The sequence below is a fragment of the Larus michahellis genome, chromosome 18 (genome assembly GCF_964199755.1).
Source record: "Larus michahellis chromosome 18, bLarMic1.1, whole genome shotgun sequence".
Taxonomy (NCBI): domain Eukaryota; kingdom Metazoa; phylum Chordata; class Aves; order Charadriiformes; family Laridae; genus Larus; species Larus michahellis.
Window position 1 is genome coordinate 3913560 of NC_133913.1, and position 19994 is coordinate 3933553.

At 58.1% G+C, this 19994-nt stretch overlaps 1 protein-coding gene across 1 annotated transcript; it reads right to left on the reverse strand.

Moving 5' to 3' along the window:
* Positions 1 to 1257: 1257 nt before the first annotated feature.
* On the reverse strand, positions 1258 to 19088 carry ACE (angiotensin I converting enzyme). Its single transcript, XM_074562030.1, has 25 exons — positions 18637 to 19088; positions 14972 to 15139; positions 13457 to 13544; positions 13060 to 13203; positions 12629 to 12820; positions 12372 to 12469; positions 11664 to 11836; positions 11159 to 11382; positions 9620 to 9764; positions 9202 to 9300; positions 8846 to 8968; positions 8149 to 8360; positions 7467 to 7603; positions 7007 to 7165; positions 6485 to 6572; positions 6137 to 6280; positions 5714 to 5905; positions 5270 to 5367; positions 4806 to 4978; positions 4132 to 4355; positions 3753 to 3897; positions 3450 to 3548; positions 2943 to 3065; positions 2163 to 2350; positions 1258 to 1884 (listed from the first exon to the last, which is right to left on the reverse strand). The coding sequence occupies exons 1-25, from the start codon at positions 18844 to 18846 to the stop codon at positions 1688 to 1690; spliced, it is 3843 nt and encodes a 1280-aa protein (XP_074418131.1). The 5' UTR covers positions 18847 to 19088; the 3' UTR covers positions 1258 to 1687.
* Between the last annotated feature and the right edge of the window lie 906 nt (positions 19089 to 19994).

A 19994-nucleotide genomic window follows, 5' to 3' on the forward strand; every position in this document is an offset into this window, starting at 1 on the left:
GTGAGAGTGTTCAGTGAGGCTTTCTTTCTTTTTTTCTTCTTTCCCTCCAGAAAGCAATTTTCATGAAACTTATAGAATCTTGATGATCTTGGAGTCCTCTTTTCCTCCACTAATGGGGCAGAAAGCAGCCAGGCAGCTCCAAATTACTGGGGAGGAGCTGAGCTGGATGGAGCACACCTGCACCAGCCCATTTTCCCAGGCTGAAAATACACTTGGCTTCAAACCCAGCTCTCACCATGCCAGGTCTCTGCTCCATGAGCACCGCGTTGCCGGGAAGGGGGGAGAGGAGGGCGCCTGGTGTGCCGGGATATAAAGCAGGCGCATCAGGATACGGCCATGGGAAGCACATGGGGTGAGCGTGGGTGGCCGGGGCGGCTGCTCCCTGGCTCTGGGGATCGCGGCAGAAAGACGAATGGGGGGGGTTTCACCTCCCCGTGGGTGCGCTGTGCTCGGAGGAGGACTGAAAGCAAACAAAACCCTGAGCGTGGGTGGGCAGACACCTGCCTTCTGCTCCTCTCCTTGGTGCGGTGAACCTCTCCCGGGCCTCAGTTTCCCTGAGCAAGACCTGACTGAGGGCAGAGGCCATCCGATGGGAGGGGGCCGGGTGGATCATCCCAGATCCCTTAATTTCCCCCGCTGCTCCGGGCTGCAGCAGATCACGGCTCTTTAAGGCTGCAATAATCCCCAGCCTGGGATTAGTTTTGCACCTAATCACTGCAGAACAAATACAAAGTTTTATTTACAGAAGCAGAAGAAAGACGGGGCGGGGGGGGAAGCCTCAACCATGGCTGATCCCAAGATAATCGGGAGCTGGAGGATGGGAGGCGATCGCTGACCTTGGAGCCCCCCGCCGGCTTACATAAACACGTGTCATTCCTGCGCTGGAACCACCACAGCCGTGAGCTCCATCCTGGTCCCAGCTTGGGCTTGGTGACCCCCCCCAAACCCCTTTGAATGCTTCAGGCCTGGACTTTGGGGATTTCTGGCCCTGATTCAGCCCCTTCCTTAGGCACATGCTCCATAAGCTGTCAGCTGTGATGGGAGCCGCGGTTCAGGGGAGGATGGGGATGCTGCGAGGGGATGCTGAGCTTTCAGGATGGGGATGGGGCAGATTGGGGGCTGCAGGCGTGTTGCCCCAAAGCCAGGCTGGTCCCCAGGGGTTTGTAGTTGCGCTGGCTTGGGGTGGCAGCTCTCCTGCTCGAGAGCCCTGTTCCATTGAGATCCGAGCCCACCTGCAAGAAGGAGCCGAGCTGCCCTCCGGGGGTGACAAGACATGAGTTTATTTTTCATCCATGCAAGCAAACAGCCCGGCAGCAAGGGTAGGAACGTGCTTTGTCCCTCCCCAAACTGCCCTCTGTCACTTGAAGTCCCTATGGCTTTGCCCGCAGGTCAGAGGTGGCTGGTGGGTGCCCAGGCTGGACTGGCTCCCAGCCCTGGGCGCAGGGGCAGCCCGTGATGGCTCCGTGCCTGCCGGTGCCTGAATTTCTCTTCCTCTGATGCAGACGTTGACAAATAAATAGCTCTTTTCTGCTTTGGCTCTTGCATAGTGGAAAAAAGAAGTCCGACCTGACTGGAGAAAGCAGCCTTGGGCTGTGGGAACCCATGGCTTTGTTGGCAAATGTGCCCATGGCATTTGCCCAAATGCCCATGCTTGCACCCTGTCCATGCTCCCCTGCTGATGGCTGCCTTATTTCAGTTCCATTTCTGAGCTGGATTTGAAGGCCTTTCTCCTGGCTGAGAAGAACTTGACGCCCAAGAAGATGGTGGTGATCAGGAAGACAAGTGCCAGGGCAAGCAGGACCCAGCTGCCTGCTGTGGCTTGATTGCTGGCCAGGGACATGCCCAGGAAATTGGTTTGATCGGAGCTGGGTTGGGATGGAGTAGCTAGAAAATGGAGAAATAAGGGACATGGTTGGTGTCAGTGGCTCTAGGCTGGGGCGTGTTGGGTCACCAGTTCTCCCTTTGCTGGTCTCTTGGATGCTGTGTCGCCTTTAGACGCAGCTCCATGGGAAATCAAGAAGCACCCAAACACCCTGTGGTTTTTGGGGTGGCCAAGGGGCATCAAGACAGCTCCATCTCTCCCACATGCCCCACCCTGGCCCTGGTGAGGGCTGAGCTCTGCCCCATCGTGGATGTGCCGTGCTTGGCTGAGCCCTGCATACCTGTGTAAGGAGTCCAGCTGTACTCGGGCCAGCCCAGGACCTCCCCGTTCTTCTCGTTCTCCTTCACCAGCCATGTCATGAGCGGCTCAAAGTAGTTCATCAGGGCATCAGCTGACATGTTGGGCTGCCCTGTGATGAGCTCCATGGCTTCGGGCCACGGCTTGCTGAAACCCAGCTTCAGGGCGTCCCTGTGGCAGGAGAAATCGGCTCCGGTGGGTTCCCCATCACCCTCTTGGCCACCAGCCCTTCCCTTTTCCCCAGTGCTTGGGGGTCTTGGTGTCAACAGCCCTGAGCACGCTCTGTGCCCCCAGCACCGCAGGGCTGCTAGCCCAGAGCACGAGGAAGGAGGTTTTGCTTGGGGGAAAGGAGGGTTTTACATGGATTAAAGCCCTCCAGTGAATCCAGCCTGATGCAGAGCAGTTCCTGGGTGAAAAGGGTTAATTTTGCAGGTGCTTTTCTTGAAGCAAGGGGGTTGTTTTCCCTAAGGAACAGGGGGCTGCGGAGGAGGAGGAGGGAGGGAGGGAGGGAGCCTTCCACCTGCCAGGGTCCCAGCTACCATCTAGTGGCTGCTTTTGCAATCACAGTCCCAGCGCCCAGTCCAAGGTGCCCCTGCCCGGCGTCCCCCCCTGCCCGCACCCCAGCGCCAAGGACCAGAGCATCCCATGCTGGGGCAGGGAGGGAATGGATGACCAGGGGTTGCTTTGCCTCCTGTCTTGAGGGGCTGGCTTTAAGGCACTTGGGGACATAAATATCTTGGCTCTGCCCTGCCCGCACACCTACCCCAAGATCTTCCCAGCCTCCTTGGACTGGTAGATGTCACACGTGTGCAGGGGACCCGTGTGCCCGGCTGCTGTGCAGAGTGCCTGGTGGAACTGGAACTGGATCACGAAGCTGACGAAGTACCTGGGGGTGGTGGAGAGGGGTGAGGACGTGGGAATGGACCCTACTAGTGCCTGTGAAAGGGAGGATGTGGTCCCTCTCATCCCCTGGTTGCACCCTCCCAGCCTGGAGGAGCACCGCTGGCTTCGGAGCTCCACCTGCATCAACTTGGTCCAATCTGCTGATGCCATTTCTCCTTTGACAAGTGTTTTATGGCTGCCTGGGTGGATGAGCCCATCCTCCTCAGATAGGGAGGAATCCCCCCAAATCCAGCCTTCTCCTCTGAAGCTCTGTCAGGGTCCTCAGGGCTTTCCAGTACCCTCAGGATGGTACTACCAGGTATCCCACCAGCCATGAAACAAGGTGCGTCCGAGTGGTGTCCCTCCTGCCCCAGCCCTGCTTACTCACCTGATGTAGGGGACGTTGGCAGGGATGTGAAACTTTGCCCCAGGGTCAAAGTCATCTTCAGACCTTGGCGCCGGTGGGCACAAGCCCTGGTACTTCATCCTGGGCCAGAGAAGGAGAGTTAGCCCAGCATGGGGAGGAGAAGGTGAGGTAAGCTTGTAGGGGACGCAGTGGGGTGTGAGGGCAGGGTGAGGGGTTATGTATCACATCATGGCCCAGTGCAGCCAACTGGGCCACGGGTGGAAACATTTAGTGGGACAATGGCCAAGGCCCTTGCACTAAAGAGGGGTCAGAATTCAAGCACACCTGAGGTTCCACCACTGCTGGTTGTACTCGTCCTCCTTGATCCGTCCATCAAACACCTTCCAGCGCCACTGGTCCATGAGGTACCCGAAGGGCAGGAAGGCAATTTTGTCCAGGGCGATGCTCATCAGGTAGTTAATGTCACTTTCTGTTGGGGGTGGGAAGGTGTGAGCAAGGCAGTACTGCGCTACCCCCTCCACCCTGTATGGGGTGCCCTCCACCTGAGCAGGGTGTCCCCACAACGTCCTGTCCCCTCCATGCATGCAAAACCACTGTGCGTGTCCCTGACCACTTGCATCCTGCCCAGCCCATCCTGAGCCTCTGCATTCCCATCTGTCCCCAGCACCCCGCCTTTCTGCGTGCTGCTCCCCTGCCAGCTCACCTAAGTTTTCTGTGACTTGGTCCAGCAGCTTGATGCTGTGCAGGTGTTTGGGGGTGGAGACAGACAAGGCCATGACATCCCCAACAGCCTCGTGGAAGCCAGGATTGGCCCCATCGCGGAATGAGACGGGCTGGTCCTTGTACTGCAGGAAGTACTGGACGTGGCCCATCTCGTGGTGCACCGTGATCAGGTCATCCATGTTCACCACGGTGCACTGCTTGATCCTGGACAAGGACATGTGGGATGTGGGGAGAAGGGAGGACAGTGCTGGGGTGAAAAATCCAGGAATGATCACACCCCCTTGAGCTATTTTTCCCTTTGGTCTCCCTTTCCATGTGCCCCAACCCCCCACCCGATGCCAGGCCAGACTGGTGCTGGTGCATTGTGTTGGTCTCTCTCTCTCTCCTGCATCTCCTGCTGCCCCTGCCCATTCATTGCTTTTCCGTTCTCCATGGCAGAGCAGGGAAGGCATTGATTGCCCTCCATACATCATGTGGGTTCCTGCCAGCAATGCCCACATCCTGGGTACCAGTGGCAATGCCAGAGTGGGGCCACCACAGCCATGGGACAGCAGACACTGGTGGCATCAGGACATGTGCTCTTATTCTACCAAGACATTGCTATCTGCCCCAGCACCACATCAGCTGAGGCCACCGCTTGCTCCCCACGGGCACCTGAAGTCCTTGCGGTTGTAGAAGTCCCAGGCTGAGGCATGACACACCACCTCCCGCCCGTCTGCCGGCTTCTCGATCATGGACTTGTCCCAGAACTCCTGTGGCATGGGGATGAGGCCCAGAGAGGTAAAGAAACGGTCCGATTCTTCAAACATCTTCTTGGGTGTCCAGCCCTGGGGAGAGAGCAGACAGGATCTGGTGAGGGGCAACGGGGGATGCGAGGGGTGCCGGAGGCTGGCGAGGATGGGAGGCCACGGACAGCCTTGTTCCTCTGGGCAGGGGAGGTCTTTTGGGGGCAGCTAGAGCTGGATCCAGCCCTTGGCATATCCAGGTGGGGAGAGAATACAGATGAGCCATGGAGGTTTTTGGTAGTACCAGAGCATTTGACAACATGGATGGTGGCAACGGCCAAAGGGTGCTGGGTCCCAAGGAGCTTCCCCAGAGCAGCCTGGAAAAGCACTGACCTGTTGTTTCATGGCTGGTGTGGCATCCACCTTGGTGGCATCCGGGAAAGGTATCACCAGGTCGAAAATGTTGGACCATGACTGGGCCCACATGTTACCTGGGGAGCACAGGAGGACAATGCATGGCAGGAGGCAGACAAGGAGAGACGAGCAAACGCAACCAGTTACTCTTGGCTCGTGCACAGAGTGGATCACACTGCCTGGTCCCTGCCCTGCCTGCACAAGGGTGATGCAAGCAAGAGCCCATCCATGCATGAAAGGTCAAGTCATGCTGAGTTTGTTGCCCTTCCCTGGGGCAGACTGGTTTCTGCAGAGCCATCTCATGGGGCCTCGGCCCTTCGGCCAGAGCTGAACAGAGACCAGCCTCAACTCTTGGCATGACTTGGAGCAAACTATACCTGGTGGGAGACATGGGTCTGCTTGAGGGCCTACCAAAGGCCTTACCTAACAGGTGAGCAGGGATGGGACCCTTCAGGTTTATGTGCTCTGCACCATACTTTTTGTATAGGGCTCGGCGTACATAGGCATGCAGGTTGAGGTACAGGGGCTGCAGCTGTAAGTACAACCTCTCCAGGTCTTCCTCAAAGGTGGGTGTCTCATACAGGGATCTCCAGTAGGCCCCGTTGTCTGTGTATCCTGTGGAAAGGAAAGAGTAGAAGTTGTTAGATATTGTTCTTCTTGGGCAAGAGTCTGTCTTGCTGCTCAGATACCCCAGGTCCCTCCATATCTATGAGACAGTGGATCTCATGGTAGTTGGTGCGACCTCCACACCCTCAAGATTTTGTCCCTGAGTTGGACGATCAGTCCACTTCTCTGCTTACAAGGTGCTAAGACCATGGTGGGTCTCTAAGGGAGTGGGACACTGACCATTGAGCACGGCTGCCTTGTTGCTTAACACCACGTATCGCTGGTAGTTGTTCTTGATCTTCTTCCCAGAAGCATCCCGCCAGCCTTTCCAGGCAAAGAGGAGCTCGTCATAGTCCCGTGAGGTGGCCATGATGTCTGTGAGGTCTGAAGAGAGAGCAATGAAGCCAAAGCGATGCTGTTGGATGGGCTGAACTGATGCAATGGTGCTAGACCCGCCATGCTGCTCGGAGGCCATCACAGAGAAGGTGGGAAGGCCCCTTCGTGACCTTTCTCCATGCCCCTATTAAAAAAATATCTCCTTTCTGGGCCTCTTGCAGATGACTCGCTGAACACCCTGCCAGATCTTACCAGGATCCAGGGGGAGACAGACTTTGTTCTCTTTGCAGACCTTGGCTACGCTGTACGTGGTCTCCATATCTGAGAGGAGGGTGTTGTACTGCAAAGAAAATCAGATCATGTGAGTTGACTGTCCTTGCTTCTGCTCTTGGAGAACGTCACAGCCCATTAAGATGTCCCCAGGTGTTTTCCCCCCAGTTTTCCACACCGCGCTTTTCCACACTTTCCAAGGCTCAGTGTGACCCCGAACGCAGGTGAAGTGGAGTCAATACAGGAGGGTCTAGGACCAGCAAGGATTGTGCCATTGCCACTGAGCCTGCCAGGCCCCACTGCAGCCTGGGATAGGCAACCTTTGGGTGGGAAATCCTGGAGACAAGGATCACAGCTTTGTGTAGAAGGTACCAAACTATCACCTTGTTCAAGGGCAAGGGGTGGCTACCCAGTGGCATTTCCCAGAAGCTGGGAGAAGCCGGTGTCTCCACAAAAGGTAGTGGCAAGGCACAGCCCGTCCTGCTCTGTCCCCTTGCAGCTCACCTCCTTCAGCTCATTCTCAGGCAGGGCTGCCCTCTCAATGACACTCAGCTTCTTGAGGATGCGTGTGACAGTTTGGTCCTGGAAGTCGGAGGTGTCGAACTGCCTGGCCCTCATGCCGTACTCAAGGGTGTGCTTGGACATAGCCAAGTTCTTCTCCAGCTGCAAGGGCAGGAAGGTACAAGAGAAGAGTTACTTGAAGGAGATCTCTGAGACACAGGCCATCACCAGAAACATTGCATGGCATGCCATGACTGGCAACCTGCCCACAGCCACCCCTGTGGGTACCTTGTGGCATGATGAGGTTTTTCATGGAAAAAGCACCTCCTGAGTGAGAACATACCCCTTGGCTAAGGGCAGAGGCTGCCCTGGTTTTCAGAGTTCATCTGAAACCTGCCCTGGGTACCAGCCACCTGCCTTGGCTGTTGCCTCTCCCCGCACAGGCTCAGGGTTGTTCCCATACCATGATCTCCTTGTTGTGGTCAGTGATGTTGGTGTTGTAGGCCCAGGATGCCTCGGTGTAAGCATTCCACACTACCTCGGCCGTGCTGTTGTACTCAGACAAGAACTCTTTAGCTTGTGCTTCGTCTGCTATTTTGTCTAGAGGCAGAGTTAAATGGAGGAAGAGAAGGTGAGTCAGGAGAGTCCTTCTCTTTGCAAGAGCACTACCCCATGGCAAAGCCATGGTTGAGTTTTCCCAGAACTGCAGGTCCACAACTTGGCACAACTTGGGAGCAGGTTGACCCAAGAAATGGGGGCAGAGGGATGCTGCTGGGGGATGTCCCATTGGACGGGGTGTGGGATAACAGGACGTACTACATTCCCTACAGCCTCCCAGTTGGGCAGAAAGGATGCAGCTGAAAACAAATGACCTGTCACACCATGACTGATGACATTACTACAGCGGCAAGGCCACAACTTCAGAAAATGGTACGTCATGGGACTGGCTAATGGCACCTGCTCCCTGGGAAGCAACACCCTGTGGGACTCCACATGGACCTGGTTATTTCTCTTTTCTGGCACGGGTACCTCCCCCACCCATAGCTGAGACCTCCCTCAGCACTGTCCTGCCTGAGGGGTAGTGACGTCCCTCGGGACACCTCTTCCTCCCCCTCCCCAGAGCCAGGATGGAGCTTCAGCCTTACCAATGCCTTCAGGGTAGCCTTCAGGAATAGGGGGATGCCAGTCAAACTCAGGCCAGCCAAGCACCTCATTGGTTTTGCTGTTCTGCTCCTGAAGCCACTTGGTGACAGGGCTGAAGTATTCCAGGAGGGCCCCAGCGTCCATCTTATCCGTGCCAGTGAGGTTGAACAGGACTTCCTGCCATGACTTGGAAGATCCAGCTTTCAACACTTCCCTGCAGAGAAATGGGACAGCAAGAGCCAGCATGAGGCCAGGGGATGGATGGGAGAAAAGTGGTGATGGTATCTCAGTGCCGCGAGGGTTGAAGATGCTATTTCTGAGTGGGACATGAGCCTGGGAACTGCCTCTGAAGCCCCTCTCTGTCCTGCATGTGGGGACTGAGGACTGCCCATCACATACTCATGCATTTGTTACGTCCAGGGAGTCGATAGGAACCAAATGTGCTTTAGTGACCTCTTGTCTGGGTGGGAGCTCATGACAGGGACAGTAGCAGTACTCTGGTGAGGACCACTCACCCCACCCCAGTGCTTCCATGTATTTCCATCCATCCATCCATCCATCCCTCTGCAAAGCTATTTCTCCAGCCATCTCCACAGACACTTTTCCTTCCTTCCTTTCTTCTTTCCTTCCTTTGCACACCACCAGCTTCCACGCACACATGTGCCCATGGTTATTGTCCCGACCCTCCTCTGTCCCCACCTGAGTTTGGCTCCAGCTTCTTTGGACATGTAGATGTCACAGGTGTGCAGGGGACCACTGTGGTTGGCTGCCTGGCACAGGGCCTTGTGAAACTGGAACTGGAGGATGAAGCTCACAAAGTACCTGCCAAGGAAGTCCATGAAGGTGAGCACTGGGGACAAAGGGAAGCAGACAAGTCCCAGGGAGTGGGGGAAGGCACCCAGCCCACATGTCAGCTCCCCACCATTTGTTGTCCCAAGCATTGGATGGTCTCTGCGTCTTGAGCAGGAGAAACGCACCCCAGTCCCTGACCACAGAGCTGAATCCCACTCCCCCAGGTCCCCAAACCTCTGTCCCCTTGACAGCATCTCTTTTACCTGATGTAAGGGGTGTTCCCAGGGATGTGGTACTTTGCTCCAGGGTCAAAGTTGCTTTCGTTCCTTGAAACCGGAGCACAGATACCCTGGTATTTGGTTCTGCAAACAACAGAGAACAAGAGCATGAGCATGGAAATAAGGGATGAGAAGAATCAAGGCAGGGAATGGGAAGGGAAGGCACAGTGCTGAAGAAATCTGCACAATTAGAGCATGCTTCCATGTATTTCCATCCATCCATCCATCCATCCATCCATCCATCCATCCATCTGTCCATCCATCCGCCCACTCATCTATCCATTGTTCTCCAGCCATCTCCATAGCTACTTTTTCCTTTTTTCCTTACTTTCTTCTTTCCTGCCTTCCTTCCTTGCACACCCCAGCTTCCACACCCCATCCACCCCTGCTGACCCTCCTCTACCTCAGATACCACCAGTCGTAGTTGTAACGGCTTGGGGGTGTGCGGCCATTGAATACATTCCAGCGCCACTGATCGATGAGGTAGCCAAAGGGCAGAAAGGCAATCTTCTCCAAGGCCATCTTCAGCAGGTAGTTGATGTTGCTCTCTGCATGAAAAAGAGCCTGAACCAGTTTGGGAAGGTGGTTGGCTGGACAGCACTATGGCCACTAGACTTTTTGTGGGCAAAGAGTGAGCAGATCTGGATGAGAAATGAGGACAGCATTTCGACATATAATTTTACTCCCTGGAGAAGGCTGTGTAGGACACAGGAGGTTTCTCTAGATACAAGTCCTGTTTGGGGCAACACATGCCCTTTTACTAAATGGGGACAATGGGAGTGACAAGCGTGGTGTCCCCTTGCCTTCAGCCTGACTCTGAGTGAGAAGGTCTTTGGTGAGTGTAACTCTAACGGGTCCCTCATCACACATTCACCCCGGGACCTCGAGGTGAAAGGGATTTGATCTGCAGGACTGTCTCACCACTGCAAAGGCTCTCATGGTTTAGACCCAGAACCAGAGTCAACTCTAGGACAGTCACCACCATATCATGGGGAGCACAAGGGACGGTGACATTTGCTTTCCCCATTGCCTTGAGGAAATCCATGGAAGGAAGGTTGGAGAAGGACCTGCTGGAGACCCAGCTGAAGCTGTGGGGTCAGAGAGGGGTTGGTATCACTGCCCTGCGGGGCCATTGGCTGCCATCGCTATGGTGGCATGGCTGCCAAGGGCTGGATAGTTGGGCAGCGATGCCTTGAGGCAGGGACCATCTGCTCCATGGTGTTTATGCAGCATCGGCCCAGTGCTCTTGGCTGCTGCGATGGCTTCCCCGTCATGAAATGTATTTAATGACAAGACAGGAGGATCCCAGGACTGTCCCTCCTCCGCAAAGCAGCTGCCTGCGGCAGGAATCTGCAAACGCTTGGTTTCCTTTGCTGCCATCGGCTTTGACTTGTCGGCTGAGAGACATTGGGTGGGGGGAGAGACTCTTGCCCAGCTGGGCAGTGCCCTGCAGTGACAAGTCCTCCTCTGCTGTGCCGGCTGGCAGGCAGAAACGTCACCCGCTGACTGTCCTTGTGACTGTGCACGTAAGTGCTCAGTGCCACCTCCGCAGAGCTACACCGGGAGCTCCTGGGGTGGTTGTTTCTTGGCGAGGGAAATGCTGTAAAGGTCAAAGCCGATCAAGCACAAAGATGTTGTTTTCAGATTTGGGGCTCTGATAGAGAAGGGAAAGGCACAGACAAGCTCTGGAAAGCATTCCTCCTGCCCTCAGGGGTGAAGAGGATGGAGCCATGAAGGGTCATACATGGACCCATGGAGACAAGAAGGGGTTGTGCATGGAACCAAGTGTGGGTGAAAGGCACACATCAGCCATGGGGTGTTGCCTGCTCTGGGTTGTGTTGCCAGACTGCAGCCCACCCTGGTACGTCCCAAACCCTTCCTGGTGCCACAGGCACTGCCTGAGCCCTCCAGGCCACCCGGCATCCCAGGGTGCCTTCCATACCTGCGTCCTCGGTGGCACTGCTGAGGAGACCGATTTTCTTGAGGTGGCTGGGGGTGGAGACAGACAGGGACAGGACATCGCCGATGGCCTCATGGAAGCCAGGGTTGGCCCCGCTGCGGAAGGAGACAGGCTGGTCCTTGTATTGCAGGTAGTACTGGACATGGCCCATCTCATGATGCACTGTGAACAGCTGCTCCATGGTCACCGTCGTGCACTGCTTAATCCTGATGGGTGAAAACAGAGCGTTGCCTGAGCTGGGTGAGGGACCCTGGGTGCCTGTGCTCCCCCTCGATGGGAAGGACCCTCCAGGGTCCTTGAGGTGGTGGCAGCACCCCATGGAGAAGGGTGGAGGGGAAGGCAAGGCAGTGTGGTGCCCCAAGACGTTACCCCAGAAGGTAACAGGTTGGTCTGCATGGGCAGGCTGGGGGTACCCAAAATGGTGACCACCAAGGGGGATGGAGGAGGGTCTTACCTTGTAGCCCATGCCCCTGCATGCCCCACGCACCTGAAGTCCTTGCGGTTATAGAAGTCCCAGGCTGAGGCGTGACACACCACCTCCCGCCCATCTCTTGGTTTCTCCAGCATGGACTTCTCCCAAAACTCAGGGGGCATCTCCAGCAGCCCCAGGGAGGTGAAGAACTCCTCTGAGACCCGGAACATGTGGGTGGCGTTCCAGCCCTGGTGGGTAACAGGCAGTAGGTTACGGCCGAGGAAGGGGCTGCCTGTGCCCTGGACATCACCTCTGATGCTCTCCCAGCACTGTGGGGATGGGGTGGGTCCCTCCAAGGGACTGGGGGTCCTGCCCCGCTCACCCTAATGGGGAGCCCAGGCCCCAGAAATGGGGTGAGCACTCCTAAGAACTACTGAGCAGTGGTGCTGGTGCCCAGCATGGACAGGAGAGGGGAGCAGGGCTGATGCCCTAGGAGGGCTTAGAGTTGTGTGATGGTGTAGACGCAGCCCCCAGCCCAGGGACTGGCACCAGTCCCACCACACTGTCCTTCCTCTTTGCCCACCCACTGCCTCTTTGGTCATTGCCAGCGAGGGAGTAGGGTCATTTCTTTCTCCCTTCCCTTCCTGGACATCGCTTTTCTGCTGTCCCTTATGCAGGTATGAGAAACCACTCCCATGGGGTCAATGTTATGGGCAAGCCTTGGCCAACACCGCCTCAGTTTTTGTCCCCCTCGTGCCACCAGGGAGTCCCTCAGCCCATCACCTGCTGCACCATGGTGCTCGTGACATCAAGGTTGGGCTTCTCGGGGTAGGGGGTCATCAGGTCATAGATGTTGTTCCACTGCTGAGCCCACATGTTGCCTGAGAAGAGAAAACAGCTGGAGCAGAGCTGGTGGTAGGTTGTGAGGAAGAGAAACACACTGATAACTGGGATCTCCCTGTCCCACTATGGCCCTATGTGTGCTACTCTGGACCCTCCAGCATCCCTGGGCACAGCCTGGGGGGTGTCTTTCCTCTTACCCAGGAGGTGAGCAGGGATGGGACCCTTCAGGTTGATGTATTTGGGGCCATAGCGATCGTACAGCTTCCTCCGGACAAAGGCGTGCAGGTTGAGGTAGAGTGGCTCCAGCTGGTTGTAGAGATGCTCCAGGTCATCCTCGAAGGAGGGTGAGTCATACCAGGAGCGCCAGTAGCTCCCCGTGTCCTCGAATCCTGCCAGGGAGGCAAAGATCAGCCACGGCACTGGCCCCTCAGGGGCTGCCCCCCCCCAGCCCCCAGAGATGGGACCAGGGGCAGTGGTAGAATTGTTGCCCCTTCCCCAAAGTGGAAATGGAAGTTGGATGCCCAGCGGCATGTGGGATGGGGAGAGCAACAGGGCACCCCATTGTCCTGGCTCCAAATCCCACCCCTGATGCCTGACCACCCATTGCCTCCCCCAACTCTGCTCGTACCATCCATCTGATAGGCCTCATTGCTCAGCTTCACAAACTCCTCGTACTTGGCGCGCAGTGGGTTGCCCGCGGCGTTGTGCCACCCCTCCCAGGCATAGAGCAGCTTCTTGTAGCTGCGGGAGGTGGCCATGATGTCTGAGATGTCTGGGACAGAGAGGACAAGCAGAACGTGAGAGAAAGGCAGGAGAGGGGGGGGAGTGTGTCACTTCCTACAGCAACATTGCAGAGGTGCCACCACCATTGCCCCAGACCCAAATACCCATCCTCGCCCCAGGGCAACCTTGATGAACATGGGTCAGACCTACCAAGCCCAACCCACTGGGAATGTGGGGACCAGGACAAGCTCATGGCCACAGGGTGCTCAGCACCTGCAGGAGCAGGGGGACAAGGACCATACCTGGCTCCAGCTCCCAGCAGGTACCATTGGGCAGGCACACCTTGGCCGTGGAGTAGATTTTGTCCATGTTGCTCAGGATGGTGTTGTACTGCAGGGAAGGAGAAGATGTTGGGGCTGGAAGTGGATGGGAACAGCCCTTCAGGAGGGATTGACAGAATTCCCAGCTCCAGAGCACGTGTGTGTGTCCGGAGGGATGTGGAGGAGGATCAGTGTGTTTACACAGCGTGGTTCGGGTGAGATAAGTGTGTTATCACCCAGAGTTTTTGCACCCGCCGCACGGTGGGAGCAGGGAGTCTCTTTGGGACAGAAAACCCATGCACAGCCACTCGCTGAGCCCCCCTCAAACACGGCGCGAGCGCTCGCAGTGTCCCCGAGCGGGGCTATTTATAAAACTCTTTGTCAGCAGGGCTGCAGCATGACCTGTTTATCTAAGTGGGTAAAAAAAAAAAAACAAAACACAAAAAACCCAAGAAAAGCAGGAGGAGGAGGAGGGGGATTTATTTCTGTGAACTTCAACAACAGCAAACAATAGCAACAGGAGGTTTCCTGGAACCTGCCCGGGGAGCCCATTCCCAGGGAAGGAAATTCCTCTGCTCCGTCCCTCTCTCCGCTCCCATCCCTCTGCTCCGGCCAGGCGGAGGGGATAGCGAGAGGGGATGGTGACAGGGGATGGTGGTGGCTGCGGGATGGAGCTGCCCGGGGATGGGTGAGACATGGCTGATGTGCAGGGAGGAGACATGATGCTGTCTGTTATCTTGGAGAGGGTAGGGATGGGTTTCCTGGAAGGAACTGGGACAGACGCTTCTCCGGAAAGGATTGTATCACTGGCTTTGCCAGGGTTTCGGTGGGGAGGGCTGTCAGGGAGCCGCGGACCAGGCGGGAGGGGACAGCAGTGCCAGCGTCCCTGCATTCCTGCAGAGCAAGTGGCTGCCAACCTCAGCCTGGGCAACATTTTCATGGACGGAAATCGAAATTACGTCACGTTTAGGTACGTGACCCTGAAAGCTCAGGAATGTGATGGGGAAGGCTCAGGACGTCCTGGTGTCCCTAGTGCCGACCTGTGTCACCAAGGCACAGCATTTCTGGGCTCGCAGGGAGGGCTCAGGAGCTGGGTGGCTGCAGCAGCCCTTCTTTTCAGCGGGCTGCGTCCCCAAGGAGCACCAGGTGAAGGGGGTTGAGCCAGCTGGCCCCCGGCCATGGGCACAGCTGGCTTGACTCCAGGTGACGCCCAAGGCCACTCTGTGTAAGCAGGAAATCTCCGGTTCCCACTGGGATAGCTCCAAGACGAGGTTAGGGGTGGATAATGGGGGCAGCAGGCACCCCACTTCCCCCGGAGATAGCACCCCATCTTCCCCCTCCATCACTGTCTTCCCTGTGCAGAGACTGGGGAGGATCTCCAAAATGCAATGGAGGGGCAACGGGCCGGCAACAGAATCTGGGGGCTTGGGGAAAATCCCTTTAAGGGGTTTCGCAGCACCCCAGCAGTGCCCAGGGCTTCGCTGGCACCTCTCCTACCTGCTCTCTCTTCTCCAGGGGCAGGTTGGAGGGTCCCAGGGTCTGGATGGAGCCGATGATTTTCCTCAGCAGCGGGTCACTGAAGTTGCTCCAGATGTTGCCGTAGATCTGCTTGGCTTTCTTCCCCCACAGCTCCGTGAAGTTCTGCTCCTCCAGCGACGCCTCGACCTGCCGCGGTGAGAGGAGACACAGGGACTGAGGACCAGCCCTGGGACATGCCACCACCCAGGCGATGGTTTGGGGGCTGGGTTCAGAGCTACGAGGGTTTGTGAGAGCCAGAGGGGACAGGAGACGAGGTGCCAGGCAGGGCTGTCCCCCGTCTGTGACATTCATAGATAGAGACATCAGCCTCCAGCCGACGCGGCAATGTCTGCAGCCCCTGCTCAGCCGCAGCGCTCCCGGCAAGCACTCGCCGAGGTGGCCTTTGAGGATGTTTTGGAGGTGGCTCCAGGGTATTGTGGCCTGGATGGGGTGGAGATGTGGGGACAGGGGGGTGTCCACCCGACGTGGGCAGGGTGTCTATGTGCTCCTGGGCTGTCTCTGGCAGCTGCCAGACCCCAGCTCAGAAGGATTTCTGAGGTCTGGCTTCATTTTATTCCTATTCCTGCTGTTCCTCACCTTTGCAGAAGGCCAAAAGAAGATGCCACGGTCACTTTTCTCCTTCCTATACCTCCTTGCTAGATCTAGACATTTCTCCTTTGGCTATCTGCAGCCCATGCCCTCTAAGTGCCATATCTGGGTTTCACCTTGCAGAGGGGAACCCTTTTCCACCAATTTTGGGTCTCTCACCATCACCCATCTCTTGCCAGCCCCGACCTCCCTTCCCAGGGCCGTGGGACGGCAGGGAGCTGCCTGCGCTGCGGGGGGTTATTTAGGCAGCTGGAGCTGCAGCCTCTGGCCATGATTTTGGGACGGGGTGTATTGCAGGCGGTCGCATCCCAGCCTGGCTGGTGTCAGCTGTATTTTCGGGAAACGCTGATGTTTCAGGAGGGTCCCAGCCCGGGTGATGCACGGGAAGGAGTGAGGTGGTGCAGCGCGCCTGTAGGCTGACCGTGTGCCGTCCCAGCGTGATTTATGGAGCTCATTAGTTGTTATTCGTGACATTTTTAGCCCGGCTCCAACAAGCCTGGTTTGTTTTATTTTAATCTTCACATTCCCTCGGCTGGCAGTGGGGAGGGAAGGGAGTTACGGTGCGGCAGGGCTGGAGGCTGCCCGGGGCGGGCAACCACATGGCCAGGGGACACGGCGGTGGGGGTGACAAAAGTGCTGTGTGTGCCCCTGGCTGCCCACCGCCCGGCACCCATCACCTCCCTCAGACATCCCAGCACTCACAGCATCACTCTGGGTACCAACCGGCCCTGACTCCCCTGACATGCCGGCATGTGCCAGCCTCACGGACACCCGGCACTGCGGCAAGATGCTCTTGCATCATCCCCACCGAATGAGGGATATCTTCACCCCTTCCCAGACCCCGCTGCGGAGCCGGGGGAGCTGTAGGAAGCGGAGTCCAGCTGTGTTTCGTCTTCTCCTTGAGCGAGCGCCTGTGTTTGGTCAGGCGAACTGTACCCTAAACTCTCCTGACAGCTCCGGCGGAGCGAGCCGAGGCCAGCGGTGCTGCCTGAGACCCCCTCGCTGCAGCCGTGCCCACCGGCCCTGGCCCGCCGCCCCTGCAGCTGGGAGCAATCTCTGTGGGGGTGTCCCTCTGGGGTGCTCAGAGGCCCCTGGATGCCCGCAGCCCCCAAGGCTCCCTACCAAAGCCCCCCACCCCAGTCCCTCCCTGCTCCTGGACGCGCAGTGAAGACTCAACAGTGCAGGATGGGGCCCGGGGTGCTGGGGCTGCTCTGCCTCGGGGACGTGGAGAAATCCCACGGCCATGAGCAGCCCCTGACCACCAAACACCGTCCCCAGCCTCTTGCCCGAGCCCCGGCTTGCAGGAGATCGTACATCTCACTCTTCCGCGGCCGAGCTCCCTCTCTGTCATTCCAGCGTCCCTCTGTCCGTCCCTGCATGGCCAGGGGCTGCTGCCCTGCCTTCAGCCTCCTGCTCTACGTGTCACTTTGTCCTGGGGCCACCTTTCACGGCAGGTCCTGGAGGGGCCCACACCGTGGTGGGCTCAGTCCCTCCTGTGTTATGGACACATGTGGTGTTTGCCTGGCCCAAGGCTTCCCTAGATCCCCCAAATTCAGCTTTTTGGGTCGTGCTGGCCAGCTGTTAACCCTTTAGTACTCAGTGCCTCCCTGTCCCACCGCAGGCCTCCCCGCTGCCCCGTCGGTGGGCTGATCTCAGGGGCAGGATCCCCTCCTCTTGCTGGGCTTGGAAGACTTGACATGGCAGGGAGCACCTGGCTGTGATCCTCGGGCATTCATTAACCCAGGAAAGGGTAAAAGCTGGCGTGATAATGCCTCCTGAGAAAAGTTCATGCAAGGTGCTTTCCTGGCCCTAACCTTGGACTCAGCACGGCCGGGATGCTCCTACTCTGCCCCAAGCTCCACGGCCCCACCACAACATCTGCAGCAGACGCTGGGCGCCTGCCCAGACATCACGTCAGCTCGCCGAAAAAAGGCTGAAGGGGCACTTGGGTGCTCTTGGGTGTCCTGCCAAGCTGGCAGCGGCCGGACCTGGCAGCGGTCTTCCCCCCGGGCAGGAAGATGCGTTTTCTTCCTGCTGCGGGGCACGTTGTGCCCCCCCCTCCCCATGGGATCCGGAGGGGTTTGAGGCTATATGGCAGCCCTCGGGATGTGGGGGTGGTATCGGTGTCCCTGAACGCACCTTGGTAACGTATGGGCTGCACTGACCCCCCGGACACCACTAGCTCTATGTGGTGGCAGGTATATCCCCGAGCGCCATGGCCGTGCCCCCCGCGATGGGACAGCCAGCAGCTCCCTGGGCACGGCAAGAGCCGGGGAAACCTCCGCAGCCCCCCCGGGCACCGCGATGCCCCGGCCCAACCAAGAGCAGCCCCCGGGCTGCGTGAAATCCCTGCCCCGCTAAACCCAACCGAAAGATGTGCAGCTCCCCCGCCCCGGGCCAAACACGCACACGCCTGTGGGACGCACACGGCATCGCTCCCCGCAGGGGCTCTGCCCGCACGTCGCTGGGCTGAGGGCAAGTTCCCCATAGCCTGGAGAGCTTCCCCAAACCTGGCTTCGTCCCTGTGAGCTGGGGACACAGGGACATGGGGTGGCAGACTCGGTCCCGATGCCACCCTGTTGCCTGTGCACACCTGGGGCTGCCAGTGTCTGCCCCAAACCAAAAATCCCCCAGCAGTGGGGTGCGGTGGGGCTCTGTCATGGCACGGCACCAGGACGTGGTGGCACTGGGCAGGGACAGGGACACTTGACACCTGACCCCAGTCCGGGAAGGGGGGGAAGGAAAGTGGAAGGTGCTGGGAGGAGGGAACCACCTCTAAAAATAACCCAGACTCTGGTGCGGGACCAGGGCTGTCACTCTGGGGCACAGCCTCTCCGAGGGCCAATTTGGGGCAAAACGCTGCGGTTCCCAGGCTACAAGTCCTAGCCCTGCTTTGCCACCCTGGGGTGCTGAGACAGGAGCCCACGGGGAGGAAGGGGGCCGCGCCAAGTGTCCCCACCATGCCCCAGCCCCCCCCCCGGTCCCCGGTGCTGGGGACACCCCCGAGGTGGTGTCGCCCCCGTCCCGGCACACACCTGCAGAGCAGCGTTTTCGGCCGTCAGGTTGGTGTAGTAATCCCAGCTGGCCGAGACGCTCTTGAAGAGGACTTGCTCGGCCGTGCTGTTGTAGGCGCTGGCGAAGAGGACGGCCCCTTCCTCGGTGGGGTCATACTCGGGGGGCTCGAAGCCGTGCTGAAGGGCACCCACCAGGCTCAGCCCCAGCAGCAGCCCCAGCGCTGGGGGCATCGTGGCAGGAGAAGGAGTGTGGCGGGGGGGTGAACCCGTTCGGTGCCTTGCGAGATAGCTTTGCCTTCGCTGCCGGCTGCTTATAAGCCAGCAGCCTTCGCGCAAACCCTGCCCACCGAGCCTGCCTCCCCTCGCAGATAAGACCGGAGCATTTTGCTCTCCCTTCGGCAGCTCCCGGGCTTGCGGGAAGGAGCGGGGAGCGAGCACTGCCTTGGGGTGCACAGTCCCTTTGGCGCCTGGCCACGCCGGGAGGGAAGGGGAAGGGGCTGGGACAGCAGGGAGGGAAGGAGATGGAGTGGAATCAAGGGGAAGGCAGAAAAAAAGAGAAAGGAGGAGAAAGGCTGGGGTGGACGGGGTGGGTGGGAGGCAGCTCCAAGCCTGCAGGGTCCTGGTTCCCTCCTGGCTCGGTGCAGGGGGGATCCAGCTCAACCGGACCATGGCGCTTGGCAGGACATCCCCCCCCACGCCGGCATCAAGCGGCGATCACCCCTGGGCAGCGCCCCGGCCACCCGCCGCGAGGCACGAGGGCGAGCACGGCAGGGAAAACACTCACTTGGGGGGCAGCCAAGGTCCATCTCCCGCTGCCTCTTGCCAAAGTGACCCCCCTCCCAGCATAACCTCATTTTTCGGAGAAACGGAGTGTTTCTGCTGGCTGTGAAGGAAATCCCATCACATCACACCAAGTGTTTTGGACTTGGACGAATTAGGCTCACGACAAATGAGTAATGAAAAGTTCCTTCAAAATGAAAACCAGACCTGTGTTGGTGGGCTTGAGAGTTCCTTTCTTTTTTTTTTTTTTTTAGTTTTAATTAACTAAATCCCTTTCCCCCAGGGCCTGGCCCCAGCCCTGGGAGCCGTGCCCAGGCTGAGGTTAGGCCCTGGGTTGGCTGAGCCCATCATCCCTTCTGAGGGCCACCACCCCATGGGGACACAGCAGACACCTGCCACAAAGGGGAGAGCTTTTTTGGGGAAAGCCCTTGACTGGGGAGAGAGGGACACCCCACTGGGCACTGCAGCATGGGCACCGACACAGCCCCTCGGCGTGAGTCCATGGGGTGACCCCTGGGGACAGCATGGTGCCTGGACATGGGACAAGTCCTCCTGCCAGGGCTGGGGACCCTAAGGCGTTTGCAGACCCATTTCCAAAA

Coding starts and splice junctions, on each gene's coding strand:
- ACE (XM_074562030.1), bottom strand. CDS start 18,846: ATGCCCCCAGCGCTGGGGCTGCTGCTGGGGCTGAGCCTGGTGGGTGCC. Junction 11,837..12,371: donor CGAGCACCATGGTGCAGCAG/GTGATGGGCTGA, acceptor GTTACCCACCAG/GGCTGGAACGCCACCCACAT. Junction 9,301..9,619: donor TACGACTGGTGGTATCTGAG/GTAGAGGAGGGT, acceptor TGTTGTTTGCAG/AACCAAATACCAGGGTATCT.